The sequence below is a fragment of the Pelecanus crispus genome, chromosome 1 (assembly GCF_030463565.1).
Source record: "Pelecanus crispus isolate bPelCri1 chromosome 1, bPelCri1.pri, whole genome shotgun sequence".
In the NCBI taxonomy this organism is placed as follows: Eukaryota; Metazoa; Chordata; class Aves; order Pelecaniformes; family Pelecanidae; genus Pelecanus; species Pelecanus crispus.
This window is the reverse complement of record NC_134643.1, coordinates 13,657,327-13,679,543: the sequence shown is the minus strand read 5'-3', so window position 1 is coordinate 13,679,543 and position 22,217 is coordinate 13,657,327. Positions and strand designations below refer to the sequence as shown.

The 22,217-nt window shown below is 38.2% G+C and overlaps 1 protein-coding gene across 2 annotated transcripts in view; it reads right to left on the bottom strand.

Annotated features, from left to right (window-relative positions):
• MAGI2 (membrane associated guanylate kinase, WW and PDZ domain containing 2) overlaps positions 1–22,217 on the bottom strand; it is a 772,173-nt gene that overhangs the window by 299,657 nt on the left and 450,299 nt on the right. For both annotated transcript variants that reach the window (XM_075708348.1, XM_075708359.1), the window contains exon 3: positions 9,802–9,921. In XM_075708348.1, coding sequence (XP_075564463.1) covers positions 9,802–9,921 — 120 coding nt within the window. The remainder of the gene's footprint in view (positions 1–9,801; positions 9,922–22,217) is intronic.

Below are 22,217 nucleotides of genomic sequence, written 5' to 3'. Positions count from 1 at the left end.
TCAGTTTTGCTCCCAGGGAACTCCTCACTACAGGTGTGTCAAGGAGGCAGAAGCATGGACAGGCAACCAAGGAGAAATAGAGAAATGTTTCCTGGATACATAGGGCAGAATTAGGAAGGCCAAAGGACAGCTGGCGCTGAAATTGCTGAAGGACATCAAGGGCAACAGGAAAGGTTTCTACAGCCGCAGTAGCAACAAAAGGAAGACTGGGGAGAATGTGGGCCTGCTGCCCAATGTGGTAGGTGACCAGCTGATGGAGAGCATGGAAAAGGCTACTTCAGTGAAAGACTGTCTTTACTCCCTCAGCCTTTACTGGCAAGGTCTGCCACTCGCTCACAAGCCTTTCAGATCTTTGCTTAGTAGCAAAGACTGGCAGAGACAGGTACTACCCATGGTACAGAAGGATCAAATTAGGTACTAATTACGTCACCTGAACGTATGCAAGTCCATAGGACTGAGTAGGATGCATCTGAAGGTGCTGGGAAGCTGGCTTGATTTTGTTTTGGGACTGTTCTCTATCATGCTTGAAAAGCTGTGGTGATTAAGGGAGCAAAGGCTAGAGAAGGCAATTGTTAAAACTATCTTCAAAAAAGGCAAGAAAGATTTAGGGAACATAGTCAGAAAAAAAGCCCAACTCTGATTCATAGGAAGATGTTAATAGGAAATTATTATGGAAGCTTCAGTATACCTTGTCTTTAGAAAATAAAACTGCTTCAGTAGTTTTCAAAAATTCTGTGTTTACAAAATGGAAAGACTTGTAGCAATGGGGTCTTCTTCATGTGTTTTAGGAAGAACCTCCCAAACACTTTTTGGACTGCAGTTTATGTATTTAGCAGAATACTACTTGCTATAGGAAGGCGATCATTTCTTGTCTGAAGCCGAGTAATAAGAAATGCCACAAATACAAATGTGTAGTATCCAAGAGGATATAAAGTTCAGAGGAACTTCATAAAGACATAATAACATGATAACTGCATGTAAACTGGACATGATGTAACAAACATTGTGTCTTTCCACTAATGTATTAAAAAATTGAGATCTTTGTAACTGAGCAATCTAGCTAAACATTTCTCCAGAGTAATGATGCGTCATTATGATTCGTAATTTGAGATGTTAAATTTTTAACATATTTTTTAATAACTACAGACAAATGTGCCTTATCAGTGTGATAGCCTGATAGCTCAGGCTGTACAGAGTTTGGCAGTGTTTTTCTAATAGTTTGCATTTAAACTAAAACAGCACAATACATACTGCAGTCAAAGTTCAGTTAGAAACATATCTGAAATGCGCACATTAACTGGCTGTGATCTGTTTTATAAAAAAACCCTAGAGACAAAATGTAATGTGTCATGTAGACAGCATTAATAAACACTATACTGAAGCAGACAATACTATATTACAGCCTTTAATTAATCCCTCTACTAGTGCAGGAATATTTCTACTAATAACTACTTTTAAATATCCTAAGAGATGAAACTTGGATCTCCACCTCTGGAGGTTATTCTAACATTTAAATCACATCAGTATGAGAAAATTTCTTCCCAATATTAAATCAAAATGTTCATCTTTTCCAGATACATCATGTTAGCCCTGGTTACTTATTTGCCCAACTTTGAATGATCTTTATTTATCCATTGGGTTCACACATTTTAAGTTCTCTGAGCTTCTCAATCATTACTCAACAAAGCTCTATCTGATGAATTCTCTAAATTTATTCCCTACCCTTGTCCTTGTAATTTGCATTGCTTTTGTCTGGACACTTCAGTTTGTTAATACCTTTCTGGTAGTGACTGCACAGTATAGTAAAGAATAGGGCAGGTCTTAGGCTGAGCTGACACATGGTCAACCCATCTCAGAAAAAAGCATAAAGGCACAGGTCATTTCTTGATTTCTCTACAGCTGAGATCCTCTTGGTGCTAAACTAGTTTTGATATAAAATAAAGTACACTGACTGTTGTTTCAGTGAACCTGTTTGAGCAGAAAGTGTTTTTGGAGCGCACAGACCCATATAATATGTGCTCTGTGGCACCTGGTTCTGCTCTACATCCTGGGAACACACATGAGCAAAGAAAACTGCTGTGTGTCTGGGGAACATACATCCATCTGATTTCCTTAGGAAAATTACCAGCTGATGTAATTTAAAGCAACGCTGAGCTGACAATAAGTTGCTGTTGTGGTAGCCACAGAATCTCAACGGAACACAAATTAGATGCATTGAATGTCCAAGCACACTTCTGCTGAGCTACGCAGCACTAGCCATCAGAATTACACGTTCTACCAAACCCTACGTGACAGTGGCTAGTCTCTGACCTTGTGCCTGACACAACTGTCTGAAAGAAGCACTGCACATTGACTCAGGGAGAGCACCAGCCAGCACCCCAGGATGGTCAGAAACACTGCTCTGGCCACCTAGCACCTACTACTTAGGCAGCAGAGCTGTCTGGCAGGCCAGGCAGGCAGTTCAGTCTAGCAGCTGGCTGCATCACAGCTCAGTCAAGTGCATCCCAATCACAGCCTACTCAACCCTTGCCACAGATCAAGTCTATCCATGGCCATCCTTGGTACAACCATCTACTGGGTGGGGGATGTGAGCAGAAAGATGCTCCTGGAGACAGAGACAATTGCAATGACTGTTGGTTTTCTTTCAGCTGAACCCTGTTAGAAGCCATGGGGAAGCCAGTGAACTCTTTGGTTTGTCTGGAAGTGCATAGGGTGAAGGAGCCATTACAACTTTGCATCAGGATGCTTTTTGTTTAAAGGCAGAACAGTCCACCTCTTCTAATTTCACACATAAAACTATAGTCACATAAGCTTGTATTTCCTGGATGCCTTTGGAAGTAGATTTGACCTATACTGACACACGTGGCCCAGGTGCCACTTTTTGATAGAATAATAGAATCATAGAATCATTTAGGTTGGAAAAGACCTTTAAGATCATTGAGTCCAACCATTAACCTAACACTGCCAAGTCCACCACTAAACTGTCCCTAAGCACCACATCTACATGACCTTTAAATACCTCCAAGGATGAGGATGCAAACCACTTCCCTGGGCAGCCTGTTCCAATGCTTGACAACTGTTTTGGTGAAGAAATTTTTCCTAATATCCAATCTAAACCTCCCCTGATGCGACTGGAGACTGTTTCCTCTCGTCCTATCATTTGCTACTTGGGAAAAGAGATTGACCCCTCTCCCTGCCCCACTACAACCTCCTTTCAGGTAGTTGTAGAGACCATGCTACATTATGATGAACATCTGGGTGTCATCTTTTCTTATTGCTTGCATTCTTGCAGTAGGCCAAAACTGACCATATCTTCAATATTCCTGAAAGAATAGTATTTGTCTATTAATATGGCCTGCAGCCTCAGATATCTGTGAGCTTTCCCCAGCCAGCAGCTTGGTTGCAGTGTCACCGGTCTGCTATGGAAGATGATAACCTGCTGCGGGACCCACGTAGGAGAAGGAACCCTCTAGCCATAAGTCTTGTTGCAGAGAAGGCAGAAGAGCCGAAGCTGCAGGAGTGAGAGGACCACAGCAGGACTACTATGGACTACTACCCTCACCTGACAGCCCTGGCAGCAGGAGGAAAGCAGCATCACTCGCAAAACAGTTAGTGTTTTGATGTCACCTGTGTTCCTATCTCTGGATGCTGGCTAAGACAGAGGCCTGATTTCCTAAGACAGAAGCAACCACACACACTTTATTTTTTAAGAAAAAAAAATCATTAGTTCTTTGCATTTCATATTTAATGATGAGATTCAACTACCTCCTCTGCCCCAAGGGTAAGGGAGGAAACACAACAAACCCCATAAAATCTTACTAATATAGAACAGGTACAAGAACTCAATCAGATAATGAAGTCAATTACTGTATTTAAGATTTCTTCTCCTATTTTTTGACCTAAATATTGACATATCCACATTTACATGTTCTCTGAATACGGTGGTGAGAAGTGGACATCATATTGATATGGGATCTACCACTTTGAGAGGCACTTTCAACAGGAATGTGATCTTTACTATAAAGCATCTCATTTCATTTTTCTGTGCCCTTGAAAACACTTTCTGCTGTTAAAAGACATGGCTTTGAAGGACTACTTCTATTTTTATCTATATACATCTACTTCTGATTCCTTTGTTTTCCATTTTAAATCAGAATATTTCATTAAATACTGTCTTTAGGTCTTAGGAGGGTAGTATTTTGATTTATTTCCTTTGTATCTCTCTGCTGTAGAGTGCTCAGGATGTCCTGCTCATAAGTGAACGCTCCATACAGTAAGTGGGTGGAATTTTTAATTCCTTACAATTTTTTACGTGGAAGAATGGAATCAAAACTACTGGAACCAACCACCACCTCTTTACAAAACTATTGTCAACACAATGCACTAATAAAAAATCCATTGCCTACATGGAGCAGTCCTTAACTCATATTTTAAATTTTCAGATAGTAAAATGAAGTGTTAATTGAAAATGCATTAGCTGAACAGAAGGCTTTACATCATTTAGAAGGTTTTAGGCTAAATTTGGCTTGAGAGATGGAATAAAAGCCTATGTAAAACTTATTGTCTTCTTGGGTATGAGGACTCTCTCCAGGTGAATGGAATAAGAGCACCTCCCGGTGTTGCTTATGTGCCACTGTGTGGGAAGAGTCACAGGCAAGACCTCAACTTCAACCCACATTCACTTTCCCATGGGAGCTCATCATAATGGTGTCTCAACTGAAAACATGTAAGCTGACCCCTTAAAACTATTCCTAAAACAACTGTAAGTTTTGTGTCCTCAAATAAAGAAGAAATACAGAACACTAAGGTCTTACCAATCGGATGTATTCAACCTTTTTTTAAAAGACTTAATAGTTACAGTTCTGGAATATCAAGGAAATTCCAGCTAACATTCAGCCTTCTGCCAAATAATACTCCATCAGTAAAAAAAAATACGGGTTAAATTGTTTCTCCATTTAAGCCAGCTGGAATTCTACTATGGACTTCAGTGGGGCCAAGGGAAGTCCATGATCATGTAAGTGGTTAAATAGCTTCAGTGAGCTTTGAATTTTACCCAGTGAATGAATCTGAGATAATTCCAAACAATCAAACAAATGATAAAAAGTGGATATTTGACAAAATTAATGGCACAATAACTAAAATCATTGCTTTTCATGGGATAAATTAAGGACTAATATTAATACTAAATAAGATGTCTTTTATAAACAAGTCTTATGGAGCCCTTCTGACACAAACAAAAATTTGATAGAAAAAAAGAGAGTTCTACTTAGTACACTATTCATAGTTGTACTGGTTGAATTCACTTATTTTCATAATTTTGCCACATCTTTAACAGTTATGAACAAGGTTTTCTATGTCTGCATTTCTTACAGAGTTCCACACTGCTAAAATCCCTCTTGCTTTTGTGTATTTGAAATGCATTTATGTCCTTATGGATTATCAACAAACATGTTTCTTTTCTTACAGTATTTATACACTGACCAATTCTTGTTATTTCTGGTACTGCTACTGTATATGTTACTTTTTTAAAAGGCAATTCTACCCATAGCATGCATTACTTTTACATGCTTACATTATTAATACTTCATAATGATGTCTTACCATAGCCTTGAATCACGTGCCTTAAAATATCTGGGGTTTGGAAATAATATTGAGGCTGTTACATTTCTGTTTACGAGCATTGGCATTCTTAACCAATATACATTTCAAGTACATTTTCAGCCTACTGATACGCTGCACTGACTAAGAAATTTTGCTGACTTAATAGGGAGATGGGAACAGCCTTTGAAGTCAGTGATCCATGAAGTCTCCATACAAGTTTTGACATATCAGAGACATGACAGTATACTGAGCCAACCCTCCTATTGGAGAAGTGATAAAAGACACCACAACACACATACACACAGTTTGTCGGTTCATCACAGCTTTGTTATTCTGCATTTTATATATTTGCACATATTGTGCCAGCTCGAAGACCGTCTATGAACTTCATTCCAGGAACTGGAAAAGGAATGTGGATTAATTTGCTGGGGCACATCCTCCTGTGCTACATTAGTCTACATAACAGAGGCGGGTGGTTTTCATTCTGCACAGGAATCCTTCCTTCCTCCTCTGGTACAGAACTACAGTTATTTTACCTTACCCTAATATCTGTGTTGGAAACAAGTTTTATCTCCAATGAAGTTATAATTCTGGGCCAAATCAGAATTCCTTTAATCAGTACAGTAAATTGGAATTCTGCTAAAAAGAAACAAAGTGAAACCCTTAGGATTTGGCTGAGCTATTATGCAAAGATGTCCAAATAAATAAGTTTGGTGTGCTTCAGGCAAACACTCCCTGCCCCAAATAGAAAAGCGTTGGTGGAATTCACTGAAATTTTATTACAAATTCAGAACTCAATGACAATGTCACTGAAGTTAATGTGACTTGGACTGTTAATCTGAGTAAGAGTGGAAGTGAGCCTTGTATTCTTCTTTCTCTCATTCTGCATTGAATAGTGTCACCTAGATTGCCATTGAACATGTAAGCTGCAAAATGCGCAGCAACTGTTTATGTACCATTATGTATGTTTAAAATAATTCATATCTATAAAGACGGCTTGATCTTTCTAGCAGTTGCTCAAAAAGGTATAAATAGAAAAGGTCAAAATAGTAATGGATTTGGTTCTACTGAAACTAAATATTTTCATATTTGCAAAACTGGTGAAAAGGGATTTGTAGAGCTTTTATCATGAATGTACTGGTGTTTTTCTACAGCACTTTGGAATATTTTTATTTTAGTCTAGTCTACCCTTGATTGGCTTAGAGTAGACTTGGTAGTGTAGGTTAATGGTTGGACGGGATGATCTTAAAGGTCTTTTCCAACCTAAACGATTCTATGATTCTATGATTCTATTACAGTCATTGACAGTTGCCACCAAAGTGGTACACAAAGAAAGGTGTATTCAAAGCCTAAGTACTAAGGAGGTCATAGAGCATCCTATTTTTAATTCTGAAGAGTTATTACTTAAAAATCTATTTTAAAACTCAAAAACTAATGTGTGATCAAAAAAAAAAAAAAGAACAATAGAACTATATTTTTCTAACAATATATACTGGTTTCACTTTTAGGTTATATCCTGTCCAGGCTGGAATCACAACTATTATATGCTTGCACTAGAACAAAAAGTTTCTGATTGTTTTCACTGGTTTTCTTATTACTGTGAGAAAATATCCCCCTTCCCAACAATACTGAACACTATAATGAATAATAGAAAGACTCAGTGTGAGGTAAGTCTTACTTGGCCTCCTTCTCCTCTGTTTTACCTGGCTGTTTCTGTTTCTCTTTGGAATTCATACAGTAGGAGGTAAATTGACTGAATCAACCCTTCTAGTCAAGAAGTGGTGAAAAACAAGACATGTACACAGAGTCTGTCTTTTTATCTCAACTAAATGAGAAATCCCTTCTTTAAAACATTTTTCTGGTAGAGACAAACTGGTACATGGTTAGACAATCAGCATAGACCAACTCAGCTAAATTATAGAAAACTAAATACAGAATGATTTTTTCAAGACAAAAAAAAAAGAAAAAGAAATAATAAAGAAATCTGCAAACTAATTTATTAATATTGAGAATCATTAATAAGAAGGCTGATTTGTTTCAGAGGCCTGATAACCAATGTTGATAAGGAGAGAAAATTCATCTCCCAGAACATGCATGCTCATGTAAGTTGCTTGATCTATGGAAGGATTCAAAAATCATCTTCTCTTAGTGGGGGGAGTTGAAAATTTCTTTGCTCTGGTTGGTATAATTGTCACCGGTAAACTCAATCACTGAAGACTTAATGTGCTTAGGAAAACTTGTGACAGAATGATTAGCAAAATCCTTCCCCGAGGAAGGTGCTACAGTCATGAGGAATTAATCAGGAAACAGGAGGTGTAACTTTGTAAGGTCATGTCCAAAAGTGTTTGTATGGGAACAGGACAAACAGCGTCTGTAAACTAGGTGTCTTTTCTCATGTATTACCTATTATTTGCCATAATACATAGACAGATAATATATTATCTATTAATTGTCAAAACGCACATCTGGTGATTGGGAAACCTGGGAAGCAAAGACAGGATTTATGCAGAAATTGGTGTGTTGAGTTTATTTTGTTTTGTGTGTAGTTTCTGACTTCCTGGCTTCAGTGAACTTGTAATCTGTGATCAGTGAATGATGTGACAGACGTTGCATAGTCACGACTTTGGACCTCTCTTCAGCTAGGTCCTCAGCCAGTTTAAGGAGTTATGCAGACTTCCCCAACCAATATTTCACCTTGCTGTCCACTCAGCTCTGGTAGCTGGTATTAAAAGACACCTCTCAGTATCCCTCGAGGGACAGAAGAGCACTGTGAATTAATTTAACCTAGCAGTTCAATCTCTACAAACTTGCTACAAACTAATGAAATTACATGGTCAAGCAATGACAGACTTGTGCTACACTTAAGCTCCTTTAATGTTAGTTTCAAACACCTAAGGAACAGAAAGATACTTCAAGAAAGGCTTGTTATTTAATGAATCTCTGATAAACGTAAAATTGTGGTGTTCTACATGTATTAATGTTTAGGTAACTCCTACCATTAGGTGTCAGACAGTGGGGAAAAAACTAGAAAAGGAAAAGACGATATATTTTCGTTTATTTGACCTTCTTTAATGGAAATATTTGTTACAAGTTCTGTATTGAAATAACTCTTTATGAAAATTTATTTACTTTCCAATGGGTACTTTGTACTGATTAGGTGAGAAAAGACTACCTTCTTTCCTGCTATTTATAACACAGCTAATGATTTTCTTTGGGGTGAATAGCTTCTTATTTATCTTCAGGTGCTTTCCTTGACAGGGACAAAGTCAGGACAAAAACGTCTTCATTGCTTCTTTTGCTACAAGGTAAAAATATGGGGCTGCTTCCTGTAAATAGTTCTACTCACCCAGGTATTCTCGTATTTTTCATATAAAGGTTGTTCCCTCTCATTCTGAAGATTACAGTAAAGAGACCTATCCATTACACAGTTATCTTAAATACTAGCGTATTTCTAAGAAGCATCTGGTTTAAACCAGTATAGCATTATTCTGGTTTTATTAAAATGCCCTGCTATGTAACTGCCCTTCCATTTATAGTAGTTTCACTTTCAGGATAGCTGTGTTTTTGAAAAGGTTTAAAATCAGATGAATCATCAGTTCTCCTGGGAAGCAGTGTTCTGCAATAAGCTGCTGGCTCTTTGCCCCATACACAGACATTTTCTAATACAGTCATTAGAACAGTTCCTATCCCTCTGTCGTATTAAAAAATTAATGAGTTCTTTCAATAACTTTACAAAGCCAATAAGACATGACATAGCAAATCCTTCCTGTTTTACTTAAATAGTGAGGTTTCAGCCACCGATATAGATTAGTATTTGCAGGATCACACATGCAAAGGAAAAGTGTCAGCCTTACAACTGATTTCTGTTGTAGTTTGTTTGTCCTATGTTAGAAAAGCGGCTGTTTGCTGAAATTTTGTGGAACACGTATTTGGCATAAAGAACTAGTGTTTCTTTCCTGTAAGCGCAATGTATTATCCTGTTTCTCTTAACTAGCATAATATACTAAAATTACAATGAACCCATCTGCATTTAGCTTTTACATATGAAAATATTTTCATAATTGCCATATGGCTCTTCACAAATTTCTGGTAACAGTATCAATGACACATTTGTAATGGGATATCCCAGTGTGATTCCATCAAATTAGGAAAAAGCATAATGGAAACATGAGATAGATTTAGCAGTAAAAGCATGCTTACCTTCATATGTTCCACTTTCTAAGAGAGCACCACTTTTCTCCAATTCCATAAAATCTTCAACAGTAATGAAAATATAGTCCACACCAGGGACTTCCCCCTCCTTATGTGGCCTTGTGGTGCCTATTAAAAAGACAAAAGACACACTGTGAAGCACATGACCTAGATGTAGAATGATCTTTTTGAAAGTTTTGGAAAATTTACAAAGTAACTGTTTATACAACACATTATATAGCACATCCTCCTTGTGAGGATGTCTTTCAAAACCATATAGCTACATTGGTTGAAGCTGACAGAGGTATATGAAACACATGCTTAAGATCAGGCCAGACGTTCTTTGGATCCATATTATTTATTTTCACTAATGAAAATGTATCACATTGATGTTTTTTTTTATGTTACTAGAAATACCCTCAGTGACACCAGGCATTCAGAGGTAACACAAATCTTTGATGTGTATTTTCTATGGCTTCAAACAAAGTCTTGTCTACAATGAATCTGCTTCATGACCTTTAAACATTTATTTAGTATAAACAAAATAATAAATATGTAAGTAAATCTGTAAGGGTTATATTCACATTGCTTGTTTCAATACCATAAGTGGACTTGATAAATGATTAGGCTTAAGGGACTGAGTGATTCAAATCACCTGCTAACCATGCTGTCAAACTGCAAAGGTCCTTATATTTAGTTATTGCCTCTATTGTCATTTCTGGATGACAGAATTCCATAAATGTCGACAGACAGTATTTCACACATGCTGAGAAGTGACTCGGCTTTGCTAGCAGAAGTTGAGATGTTAGCAGGGAAGCATCTGAATTTGACATAATTTCCTAATGGTCCAGTCTATTGTGGTCAGGCTATCCCTACTTTTACTGAAACCACTAAATAAATCTCAAAACTCCATTTGGAAATGGGAGAGTTTTAGATCCTCCTCAGTCTCAGAGTGTTTGAAACACCTTAATCAATCAATGCTTTATCAATACAGTAGTGATTGCATCGTACTCGCAGGGTTAGTTTTCAAGACTATTGACACTGGAAAGTGGCTAGAAACCAGATCTTCCACTTCCTGGACAAGTTTAACATTATGTTATTGTGCAAAAGACGCTCTCTCTTCCTCAGTTATTAATCCACCACCTTAAACACTGTATCATGACTCTCATATTATGCAGTAGTGATTCAGACATCTCTTCAGGTCAGCTAACATAAAATCTATTTAATCTACTTTTTGATGTCTATTATTCAGACATCTGCATTTAAACCTTGAATCTTTTTGTGTAAGACTCATCATGAGATTTAAGAAAACTAAGTGTAATTGTCTACATTTCTGCCATGTGTATAAACTATTACAGTCAATCAAGATCTCATTGATGGTGGAAGCAGGAGAGCTATTTAGCTGCCTACCTGCTAAGAGCTCAATTGTTGACCATACACAGGTCTCTGTGTGATGTCTCAGATATCCATGTGAAGCTACCAGATATGCAAAGAACAAAATATCCCTTGCATTGCCCCAAACGCACAAAATTATCCTTTGCACTGCCCAAAATGCATCTGTCTTAATCTCATATTGAATCCCACTCTACAGCTAGATCTAATGGAGACTTCTGTGCAATGAAGAGTGCATTAGAAGTGCAAGCTTCTCTCAGTAATGATGACAGGAATCCTATGCTCTCAGTGATTCCTACTGGCCGGTGCTCAGCTTTGCCAAAGCACTGGATTGTCTTCAGAGTTGTCCAAACTCCTTGCTGTCAGTGAAGACATAGAGACATAATGGTGCCTTAGGTTATCTGGACTGCTTGTCATAGACACCCCTCTCTCCTCACAGGCAGCCTGAATGTCTATGGCAAAGACTGAATGAGCTTGAGAAGCTAGTATTCCAGTAGCTTACATCAGCTACTGAAAAGCTTGATAAATCCATGACACTTTCCCTCATTTGTCTGATTCCAATTCCCTTTTCATCTTAACACTTAAAACTAAAACACATCTTAGAAATGGGTTCATTAGGATTATTTCAGGGTTGGTATGGTTAAAACACTCAGACACTTGGATTGTCCCTAAATATGTTGAATTTACTCCCCATGGAATATCTGACCCCTGGGGATGCAGCAGCATCCTCAAAGATCTCTAGCCCTTTGCGAGAACCGTGTGGAAGCACAGGGATTCTGGCAAGCCCCCGAGCTCTTGGGAGCTCTGCTAACAGCACAGCATCAGATGTTTGATCTGCATGCTCTCTCCTGAGGAATTTTTCACTCCCAAAGTCTATTGACAGGAACTGTATCTTCCTCATAAAACACTTTGGCAAATCAACTTGCCTGGAAAAGTGTAATGGACTAGGTTGCAGATTCTGAATCCCTCTCTTAAATTGGAAGCTAAAGACCTGACCTTTCTGCCCTTATGTGACTTAGTCACGTTCTTTTGGATATGGTACATATATGATAATGTTTGCATATGCCCTGCATTATTGAATTGAATATTCTGTCTAATCTGCTTCCCCTATTTCAAATGAAATGCATGGTCCAATTATAGACTAATTCTGTATCCTTAACACACAGATTAACTCTAGCCTGTCTGTTTTCCAGGCGAATTGCTCATCACCTATCCCCATGTGTAAGGTAGCCAGGAGATGCCCTGTATTTAGAGCTGCAGAAGTAATCATGATCTTGTTCTATAACACTCCAAGATTTCAAATAGTTGCTATTTTGCTTCAAGATGAAACTGATGGATTTTTGTGGCAAAACAAAAAGACCCAGAACTCCACTTCAGAATCACCATTGTGCTACTGTATTACAGCAGCTTCTTAATTTAGTGTCCCTGAATCTCAGTTTCCCACTGATTTTCCTATGTGACTAAATAGCTACTGGTAATTCTACAGTATGTTTTCCTTTCTCCATTTCTCTTGCACCCCATGGTTTCACTAGATATCCCAGCATGGAGATGAGGAATCCTTTCTCATGAAAGTTGAATTGAAATGGGTAAATTACACAAATGAATATTTTTAAGGAAAAGCAGATTTTCTGGAAAATTTCTTGCCGGTTCTACCTATACCTGCCATGTCTGTCCTACAGCGTCAGGAGATAATACTGTCACTCAGATGGTAACATGGAAGGTTTCACCCTCTTTTCTTATAATCCTTAGGGAGTCTGCTCCAAGAGCTCTGCATTGTATTGTACACTGAGGGTTGTACTCCGATATGACATCAACTACTCCCTTCAAAAAATGGAAACCAGAGCAAACCATGCTCACTAGTTACATGTGTTCAGGGTGACTTTTACCCCAGGTACAGCAGTTTCCAGTCCCACCAGAACTTTATTGCTCTTGATAAAATCTTACTGAGTCCTGTTTCCCTCCTGCATCTGTTCTCATTCCTTCAGCCTGGAGGACCTGAGATCTTGCAAACAGTTAAAGCAATTCCCTGACTAATGGAATAATCAATAGTTATTGCCTCTTTTACTCCTTCACCCCGAAGGAACTGAGTTGCTGCTATTAATACTTCTACCATCCTTTATACCTTTCTGTAAGCACTATAGAGTTTGCAATGTGCAGGTTAACAGACTTGGAGGCAGATACTGGAGAATCTTAAACACCCATCAAGATCTGAACACTGAGGTCTATATATAGGAATTTTATAGAACATAGGCAATTTTTCTTTTTCCTTGCTTTTAAACTAACGTAGAGTTACTGTTCTTAATAGATTTTGTCTTTAACTACATTCATATAGACAGATAAACAGGCCTAAAACCATGGTGATTCAAGACTTAAAACAAAGGGCTAATTCCAAGCCTCATATTTTTGCAGAAACACAATACCTCTTGTTATAGAGCATCAAGGCTTAATAGGACACACGTGCTACTGCTTATAATATTTAGCCTTTTATTAATGTAAAATGAAAATAGGAATCCAGTTACCATTTTGTTACCATGGTAATGTATGAAAAAATAAACTTTGGATCCCATAACGAAAGAACATAATCTTGCAGGATGAAAACCAGCAAAGGATATTTGTACTATGCGTATTTATGACAAATACAATCTATTGTTGCTGTTGAACGGAAGACACAAAAGGAGTAGCTTGCAAGTAACCACAACCAGTCCATTCAAGTGAGTACTGTCACACAACATGTAGGTACTGTAGAAATTACGGGAACTTGACCTGTAAAATCTGGACTCATACTGACTTCCTTTGATTTCATGAGTACTGCTTGCATCGTTCATCAATTTGCTCTCAGAAACAATATTAGGGTCATTCACTGAGTAACTACTTTGTCTGGATTTATAACTTCAAGATGGGTAGTTGTGACAGTTTAGAGATATTTAAGCTATGTGGCAGATGTTTGGGTTTTTTTTTTTAAAAAAGACCCTTTGCCTTTGCAGCTTATTTCTTCTTCTGTCCTACAGAGGAAATATGGTGATTCACCTTACCTGAGTGCAGGCTTTCTATGCTCAACATTATGTTAGATGATGGTGCTATGTTTCTGGAGAGAAATAAGGTGCCATTTACATGCATAGCCTTTGAAAGAGCATTTTTCTTTTAACTGAGAATAAGGCACCTGGGGGTATAAATTTAGACACCTAAGAAATCTTTACAATGAATAAGAAAAGCAGTGTGTTAATTTAATAGCAGTAAACTATTTTTGAAATACTGCTTATATGACCTTGGGGAACAATAAATAACATTTAACATGGAAGCTTTAGGTTGACTGCTAGTGCAGATTGGAAAAATGGTCAGTTCATGTAGTGTTCAGTCCAGATTCCCATTATTAGTATAAATTATGGAATTATTAACTCTGGAAGAACTCCAGGATTGGAAAGCTCCACACCAGTTAGTCCAGGTAGGAGAACAGCTAGGAATTTATATGTTTTTTAATCTCAGCATCCAAGTACATATTTATAACACATTTATTTGGGAATAAGGTGCTTAACTTTGAAAATATTTCCACTTCTTAGAAGCACTGACTCTTCATAGTGTCTGTCCGGCTCTGCTACTTTCAAAACAGGATAGGTGCTTTCTCGATACTTCTTTCATTGCTAACTCCATGTAGTTATGCATGATAGGAAGAGAGGCAAATTTATTTATGTGTCAGAATAGGAATATGAATGTTAGCTAAAAATCCCAGAACTATGACAGGGAAGACTCAGAGAAGTGTTCTGTGCTCAGTACCATAGACACATTTTTCAAAAACACTTCATCTTTCCACAGTAAATAATCTGTATTTCACAGTCTTTGGCAGCATTACAAGGATAATATCACACAAGTAGTGTTCCTGTACAGTCTATATGATGGTCAGGAGAGTAGAAGTAAAGGCCTTAGTCCCTGCATGGTCCAATACCTACTCACAGACATCGTGCACAGGTTTCAATGCTCCGAGCTTATAGGCATATTATAAATATTTATATTATTACATTTTTAATTGCAAGTTAAGGGCAAATATGGCACACAGCTTTGCTATCCAAACACCTTCACTGTTTTTTCGATGATTTGCATTTGGATTCGCAGATTGGTTCCTATTGTGTGAGGTAAATACAAAAGCAAATGTGTGTCTTTGCCACAAGGATTTACAGTGTAAATGAAAAACACAGTAATAACCTAGCCTTTTTTGCATAATAAACTACTCCTAGATTAATTTTCCAAATGTGTGGAAGCAAATAGGGCCTTATTGTTCTTATTTGTTCCAAATATAACAAAACATAAAGAGAAAAAAAAAGTCTTTAATATATAAAGCCATTTTATTAGACATCCTACTGAAAATTTGTCCTGTAATTCTGCTCTGTACAACAGCTTGTTGTGGAAAGCAGTACACCAGGCTGTCATACATTACAGTAGCTGGAGGGATCCCTCCTGCAGAAACAGCCTGCTAATCTTTAATAAACTTCAGCTGAGCCCTTGGTACAACCTTGTATACACTTTGCCTTAGAAAAAATTCAACAACGTTTAATTAGCTCTTTTGTTTCTGTGGTGGGTTGACCCTGGCTGGATGCCAGGTGCCCACCAAAACCAGTCTATCACCCCCCCTCCTCAGCTGGACAGGGGAGAGAAAATATAACAAAAAGCTCATGGCTTGAGATAAGGACAGGGAGAGATCACCCACCAATTACTGTCACAGGCAAAACAGACTTGACTTGGGGAAAATCAGTTCAATTTATTACCAGCTGAATCAGAGCAGGATAATGAGAAATAAAACCAAATCTTAAAACACCTTCTGTCCATCCCTCCCTTCTTCCCAGGCTCAACTTCATACCGGATTTTCTCTATGTCCTCCCTGTCAGCGGCACAGGGGGATGGGGAATGGGGGTTACGGTCAGTTCCTCACACGTCGTCTCTGCCACTCCTTCCTCCTCAGGGGAGGACTGCTCACACTCTTCCCCTGTTCCAGTGTGGGGTTCCTCCCACGGGAGACAGTCCTCCATGAACTTCTCCAGTGTGGGTCCTTCCCATGGGCTGCAGTACTTCACAAACTGCTCCAGCGTGGGTCCCTTCCATGGGGTGCAGTCCTTCAGGAGCAGACTGCTCCAGCATGGGTCCCCCACAGGGTCACAAGTCCTGCCAGCAAACCTGCTCCAGCCTGGGCTCCTCTCTCTCCATGGGGTCACAGGTCCTGCCAGGAGCCTGCTCCAGTGTGGGCTTCCCATGGGGTCCCAGCCTCCTTCAGGCACATCCCCCTGCTCCGGTGTGGGGTCCTCCCCGGGTGCAGGTGGAGATCTGCTCCCCCGTGGAGCTCCATGGGTGCAGGGGCACAGCTGCCTCACCAGGGGCTGCACCAGGGGCCGCAGGGGAATCTCTGCTCCGGTGCCTGGAGCACCTCCTCCCCTCCTTCTTCACTGACCTTGGTGTCTGCAGGGTTGTTTCTCTCACATATTCTTGCTCCTCTCTCCAGCTGCAATTGCTGTTGTGCAGGGTTTTTTTTCCCTTCTTAAATATGTTATCCTAGAGGCACTACCACTGTCGGCAATTGGCTCAGCCTTGGCCAGCGGTGGGTCCGTCTTGCAGCTGGCTGGCATTGGCTCTATGGGACATAGGGGAAGCCTCTAGCAGCTTCTCACAGAAGCCACCCCTGTAGCCCTCCCCCCCACACACACTACCAAAACCTTGCCATGCAAACCCCATACAGTTTGTTTGCCAAACTACTCTGGGACACTATTACTGTGAGGAACTGAAATGTATGGGAAATTATACTCCTCTTGTCAAATTACTAACTTCCTTAAGCAGAGAAACACCACATTCATCTTGATCTACTGAATTCCCAGCTGAAGACAATAATAAACATAATATTCAAGTGATTTTAGGTGTACTAGAAAGCAGGAAGCTTCAAGTGTTTATGATACTTCTCATAACAACAACATAAAACACAACGGCATAAGCTCCTTCTTGCCAAGGGTCATGAAGGGGAAAAGTTTTTTCCTCTTTCTAAGTGTCCAATACCAGCAATTTCTCTGATGCACCCTTACAAAAATAATTGCAGAAGCAAAGGAATGAATTGCAGATTCCTGAAAATATTTTTCAGAGATAATAGTTTAAAACTATATTAATAAGCAGGTTGTTGGCAAATGTGATCCTGAAAAAGTTCTCCAGGTTAATCCATTCAAACACCACTAGCAAAGGTGCTAAATACTCTACAGTGAGGCAAAGCCAGACATTTAGCAGTTGCTGAGTTGTGAGAGTGCAGCATTATTTGCAATGTTACCTGTGTACAGAGAGAAAAATCATACACTGTTTGGAAGAAACAGTGTGTTTTTACTATCTCTACAATTTTCTGTCCATATTTGAGTAGAAAGGAAAGAGCACTTAGCCATACTTCATCACAGAACTAATAGTTTCATTTCTGGGTATTTAATTCATGAGAATTAAAAGGAAGTGTTCCAATCCCTGTGCATCATCAGTATCCACAATATTAGGAAAAATAATAGATTAACTACATGGTGCAATACAGTGTCTACTGAAATTAGGTGGAGAACTTGGGTCATATAAAAAGAAACCTTTAAAAAAAAAAAAAAGCCTGCCCCGTATTTTTAACAGTTTCTAGTATACTTTGGGATTATTTACATTGTTTGTCACATTTTGATTTGTTTTCAAAAAGTAAAATGTAAGATTGTGAAAAGCATTCTTAAGGGACTGTGTACTAGGTTGTAGTGCCCACGTTCTATAATATCACATAATTCTTATGACAATATATTTTATACTTTATAGTGTAAAACAGAGGCAGTGACTTCCTAGATTTGAGATCTACAATGCACATAGTAACAGATAAGTATGTTCTTTATGGAAAGAATATACAGTCAGCCTGTGGTTCTTCAGATTTTCACGTTTTCTAAACTTGAGACATATGCATTAGGTAAGCTAGATAAGCTGCTGCCTGGTGGTTAGCAGGATTCTTACACTGCAGATGCATATATCCTTTCAAATACTTTTCTTTTAGATTCAATATGCATTCAGTAGCTTCTGATTAAACACAGCCTGGGTTTTCTATTTGTTCATTCAGTTTCATACAATGTGACAGACCCTGTACAATGTGCATAAAACCAGCCCAAAGATAACTTATGCATTTTAAAAATTAAGTCATGTTGGAGCTGAACAGCAAAGTAAAATCAGGAGATGGGAATGACACAGGTTCTAGCTGAGGACAGCTGGTAGGAAGATTGTTTGTTCATTTATTTAGTTAATTATGAGAGAACCACTGGAACCAGCAAGACACCCAGAGAAGAAACGTGGCACAAGAGCTGTAAGCTGAGACAGATACTTGAAGAATTTTCTTTAAAATAAACTGTGACATATCCAGAGCTACCCGTTACACCATGTGAGGATTTGACCGTTGCACTTTCACACTGTCATCCTGTGACAGGCACTGATATACTGGGTGTTGCCTCTACGAAGGTATGTGACTAATTGCCTGGTAATCATGGCATGGATTGGGTTACTTTCCTGCTGTTGGTGAATTCCTCATTAAGTCTGCAGAGTATTTTCTTTTAAAAGCAACTCTGACCCAGCATTAAGCCCAGCTATACAAGCTCCATTGCCAGCCCAGCATTTGAGCAAATAAAACATCTTTTTTGCATTATCTTTGCCAAGAGTATTTTTTAAGATGTTAACAACAGACTTCAGAGATAAAAGCTAAGAAGAGAGAAGTGTGAATACTTTGTGCCAAGTTAGGCATGGAATATTGCAGAAGATACTTGTAAAAACAGTCAGAAAAGCTGTTGCTAATGCAGATATCATAAATATTTAAAATATATTCTATGTAATTCCTGGAAAATACCAAACTGGGTATTCTGGCATTTGGAAGTGCAGACTGTACAGAGGTTAGCCAAGTGCCTGAAGGAATCTGATTTTCAGTGCTCAGAAAGGGAAAAGATGAAAAGAAGGAAAACCAGTTATGAATCATTTTGGATTACACATTACTGCCACAAAAGGGTTTTTTCAGGGAAGAATTAGTACCAGCTATTAAGCTCTAGAAGACACTGGGATTTTCTTCATAAAACACACTAATGTCTTAGCAAACACCCCTGCAACATATCCAAATATCTTTCATGCTTATTATAAAACTAAAACATGGTATCACCTTTCCAACCAGATAGGAAAGAAGGAAGTGAACTGCTCGAAAGAAACATTTGAGGATGGAAATTTGAAAACCTGATTATAAATGGATGGTAGGTTGTGCTGGTAGGAAGTCAGGGGGTTTATTTTGGTTAATTAGGAACTTGTAGAGTTAATAAATAATTAATAAAGTCCAAGATTATTTTTGTACATACTTTAGACATTCACTGTTGCTCTTGCATGCATTTTCATTCTTTCAGGTAAAGATATAAACTGAAACTTGATGACAAATCTTTACCCCTTTCAGAAGTTTAGGCTTTGATTCCCATTGCACAAAGTTGTTTACACACCCATAAACCTTTGCTCCAACTATAAACAACACGTTTTTACATGAAAGTCAATGTGCGTGTACAAGAGAACTATCTGAAGAATCAAGCCATGCATTAGGGCATTTTGGTGAGAAACTCATGTATGCATGAGCATTTATGTTTCCATATATTCATTCCGATTTATAAAAGCCTTCTGCTAATGAGATCTTGACAGAGACTTTTGATGTTACTAATAAAATAAAGGTACACCTAGTTACATGCAAAATCCTTTCTACTGCTAGAAAAGCTTAATTAGAACATGGTTTCGTAAGGTCTTTGGAAGAACAAAGCCTTTTCTGAGAAACATCTGATTTTTTGCAGCTTTTCAAGAGGATAGATGATGTAGTTAAAGAACTACTTGCATAGTAGTCTGTTGGCAGGTGTAGGTCTGTTAAACAGTCAGGTATTACAGCTGAATTTTTGCCTGGTGTTAGCAATTCTGTTATTCCTACTGATGATCCAACTGATTGGAGCATCAATGGAAGTATTATTAAGTGAGATTTGGGATAGTTTGTTCAACTGTGATGTCAAAATATCTATTTATACTGCACATTAATAAACTTTCAGAAATCGTAGAAACACACCACATCTGGAATAACGGACAGCACTTCTGCTATCAACAACAGAACCTGCTTTTATACCAGTTGACTTTACTAACATTATGAATAAATTGTTGTGGATGACTTTTGTTAGGCAGCTTGTACATGTTACTACAGAGAACTGAAGAACCTTAAACCTTTAAGAATGTTTAAATCATATGCAGACCATAGTGTACCTTGAAAGATTCTGCAATGCCTGCAGTAATAACTTTTAAACTGAAAAAATAACTAGTATTCTTATTCACTCTACATATTTTACTCAAACTTAGTGAGCCAGCCACCCTGTATAATGTCCATTTAATAATATGTTTTTAAAGGATTTATGAAGTTGTTAGCTGTTGCTAATAAATCTCTAAAAATATTTATAAATGGATTTTCTAAATCTACAGTCTTACTTTGAGAGGCATTAAAAGAGGGACTGCGGAATAGGCTACCACAGAAACCATCCACAGAGGTATTCCTAAGCCAAACTCACTTCTGCTGTTTTGGAATTTTATGTCAATAATACAGAACAGTTAATTAATGAATAAATAGTATGAAACAACAATAGGATTTTAAGGGTTATTTACTTATTAGGGCAGATGACATACAGAAAAACGAGGGGAATTTTTGCTTAAAATAGGGAACCTAGTTACTATATGTGAATGAAATAAAATAACCTGTACTTAAAACGGGGCAGTCTTCAGACCCAAGTCTAAAATTATCTCTCTGTAGTCTTCATAGTTGTGTTCTGCTGTATCTCTGAACAATATCTATCCAACAAGGCATGGGAGCAAAAGCTAATCCAAAGCACATCTCTTCTTCTGAATCAAAAAATATTTCAGAAAACTACGTTGGATGGTGTCTGAATGGTAGAAGAGAGTTACAAGTTACTTGGTGTTTCTCTATCTTCCAGCTCATAGTTTGTTTTGATGGTTTTATTTGTTGGCTTTCACCCCAAAAGTTGGTATATATAGCCAAATCTCTGCACCATTCACCAGACAGCTGGACTAGACCTTGGTTTGGTGACAAAAAATGCTCATATGTAATAGCAGATACTGTTGCACTCATTTTTAATGAACAGAGTTCAAAGAAATGAATGAGTGGCTGTGCAAAACTGTGCACAACACCTCCAGAAGGCTCAGAGCTGAAATTCCTGGTGGCCAGCTGCTATCCAGACAGTAGAGCAAAAGCTGAACCGAGACACAGCGAGTTGTATTCTGCCAGTAGGGATCCCATCAGTGCCAGGCAGGATTTCTTATTGTGGGATGCCACTGCATGCTGCAGGAAGGCGCTGAGCAGAAGGAGAAGTCATGGTGTGAGACTGCTTCCCACAGCAGCGCTGCTCTGTCTGTGGAGAAGCACATTGCTTGTGTGAAGGTTACAGGCTATCAAATGCTGTACCTCTTGGGCGCATTGGCATAGCAAGCACGTGTTTTCTTGTCTGCTTCTAGAGCAAGAGAAAGCATCTTGTTCCCTCTTTCCTCCTCTTACTTTCCACTACAAACAGCAGAAGTAGGTTATACACAATAATGATGTGGAGTCCTTGGTAAAAACTTTTCTGTTGCTCTTCTTCATTGACTGTTTCTCATAGGGAATAAAGTTTTGATTGAACTATCAACTTACACAGTAAATTCCAGGGAAACACAATGTTTGATTTTTCTATTCTAAAAAGTCCAGTTTAAAACAATGAGAGACAAAAATGTATTCTCCTTCTTTCAGATAAATGAATGCATCATGGAACATTTTGATTTTGTTATTCAGAAAGGAAATGTATTATTTTGAAACCATCTTATTTTTTATATTAAATTATTTTCCCTAAAAACATGACTCCCCATTAAAAAAACCAACTATTTGAAACAGATTTTTTCCCATCTGTTTTTAGGAAAAAAACTATTTTCAGCTTAACTCACATTAATAAAAAAAATTCCTCAGTAACAAGTTGAAT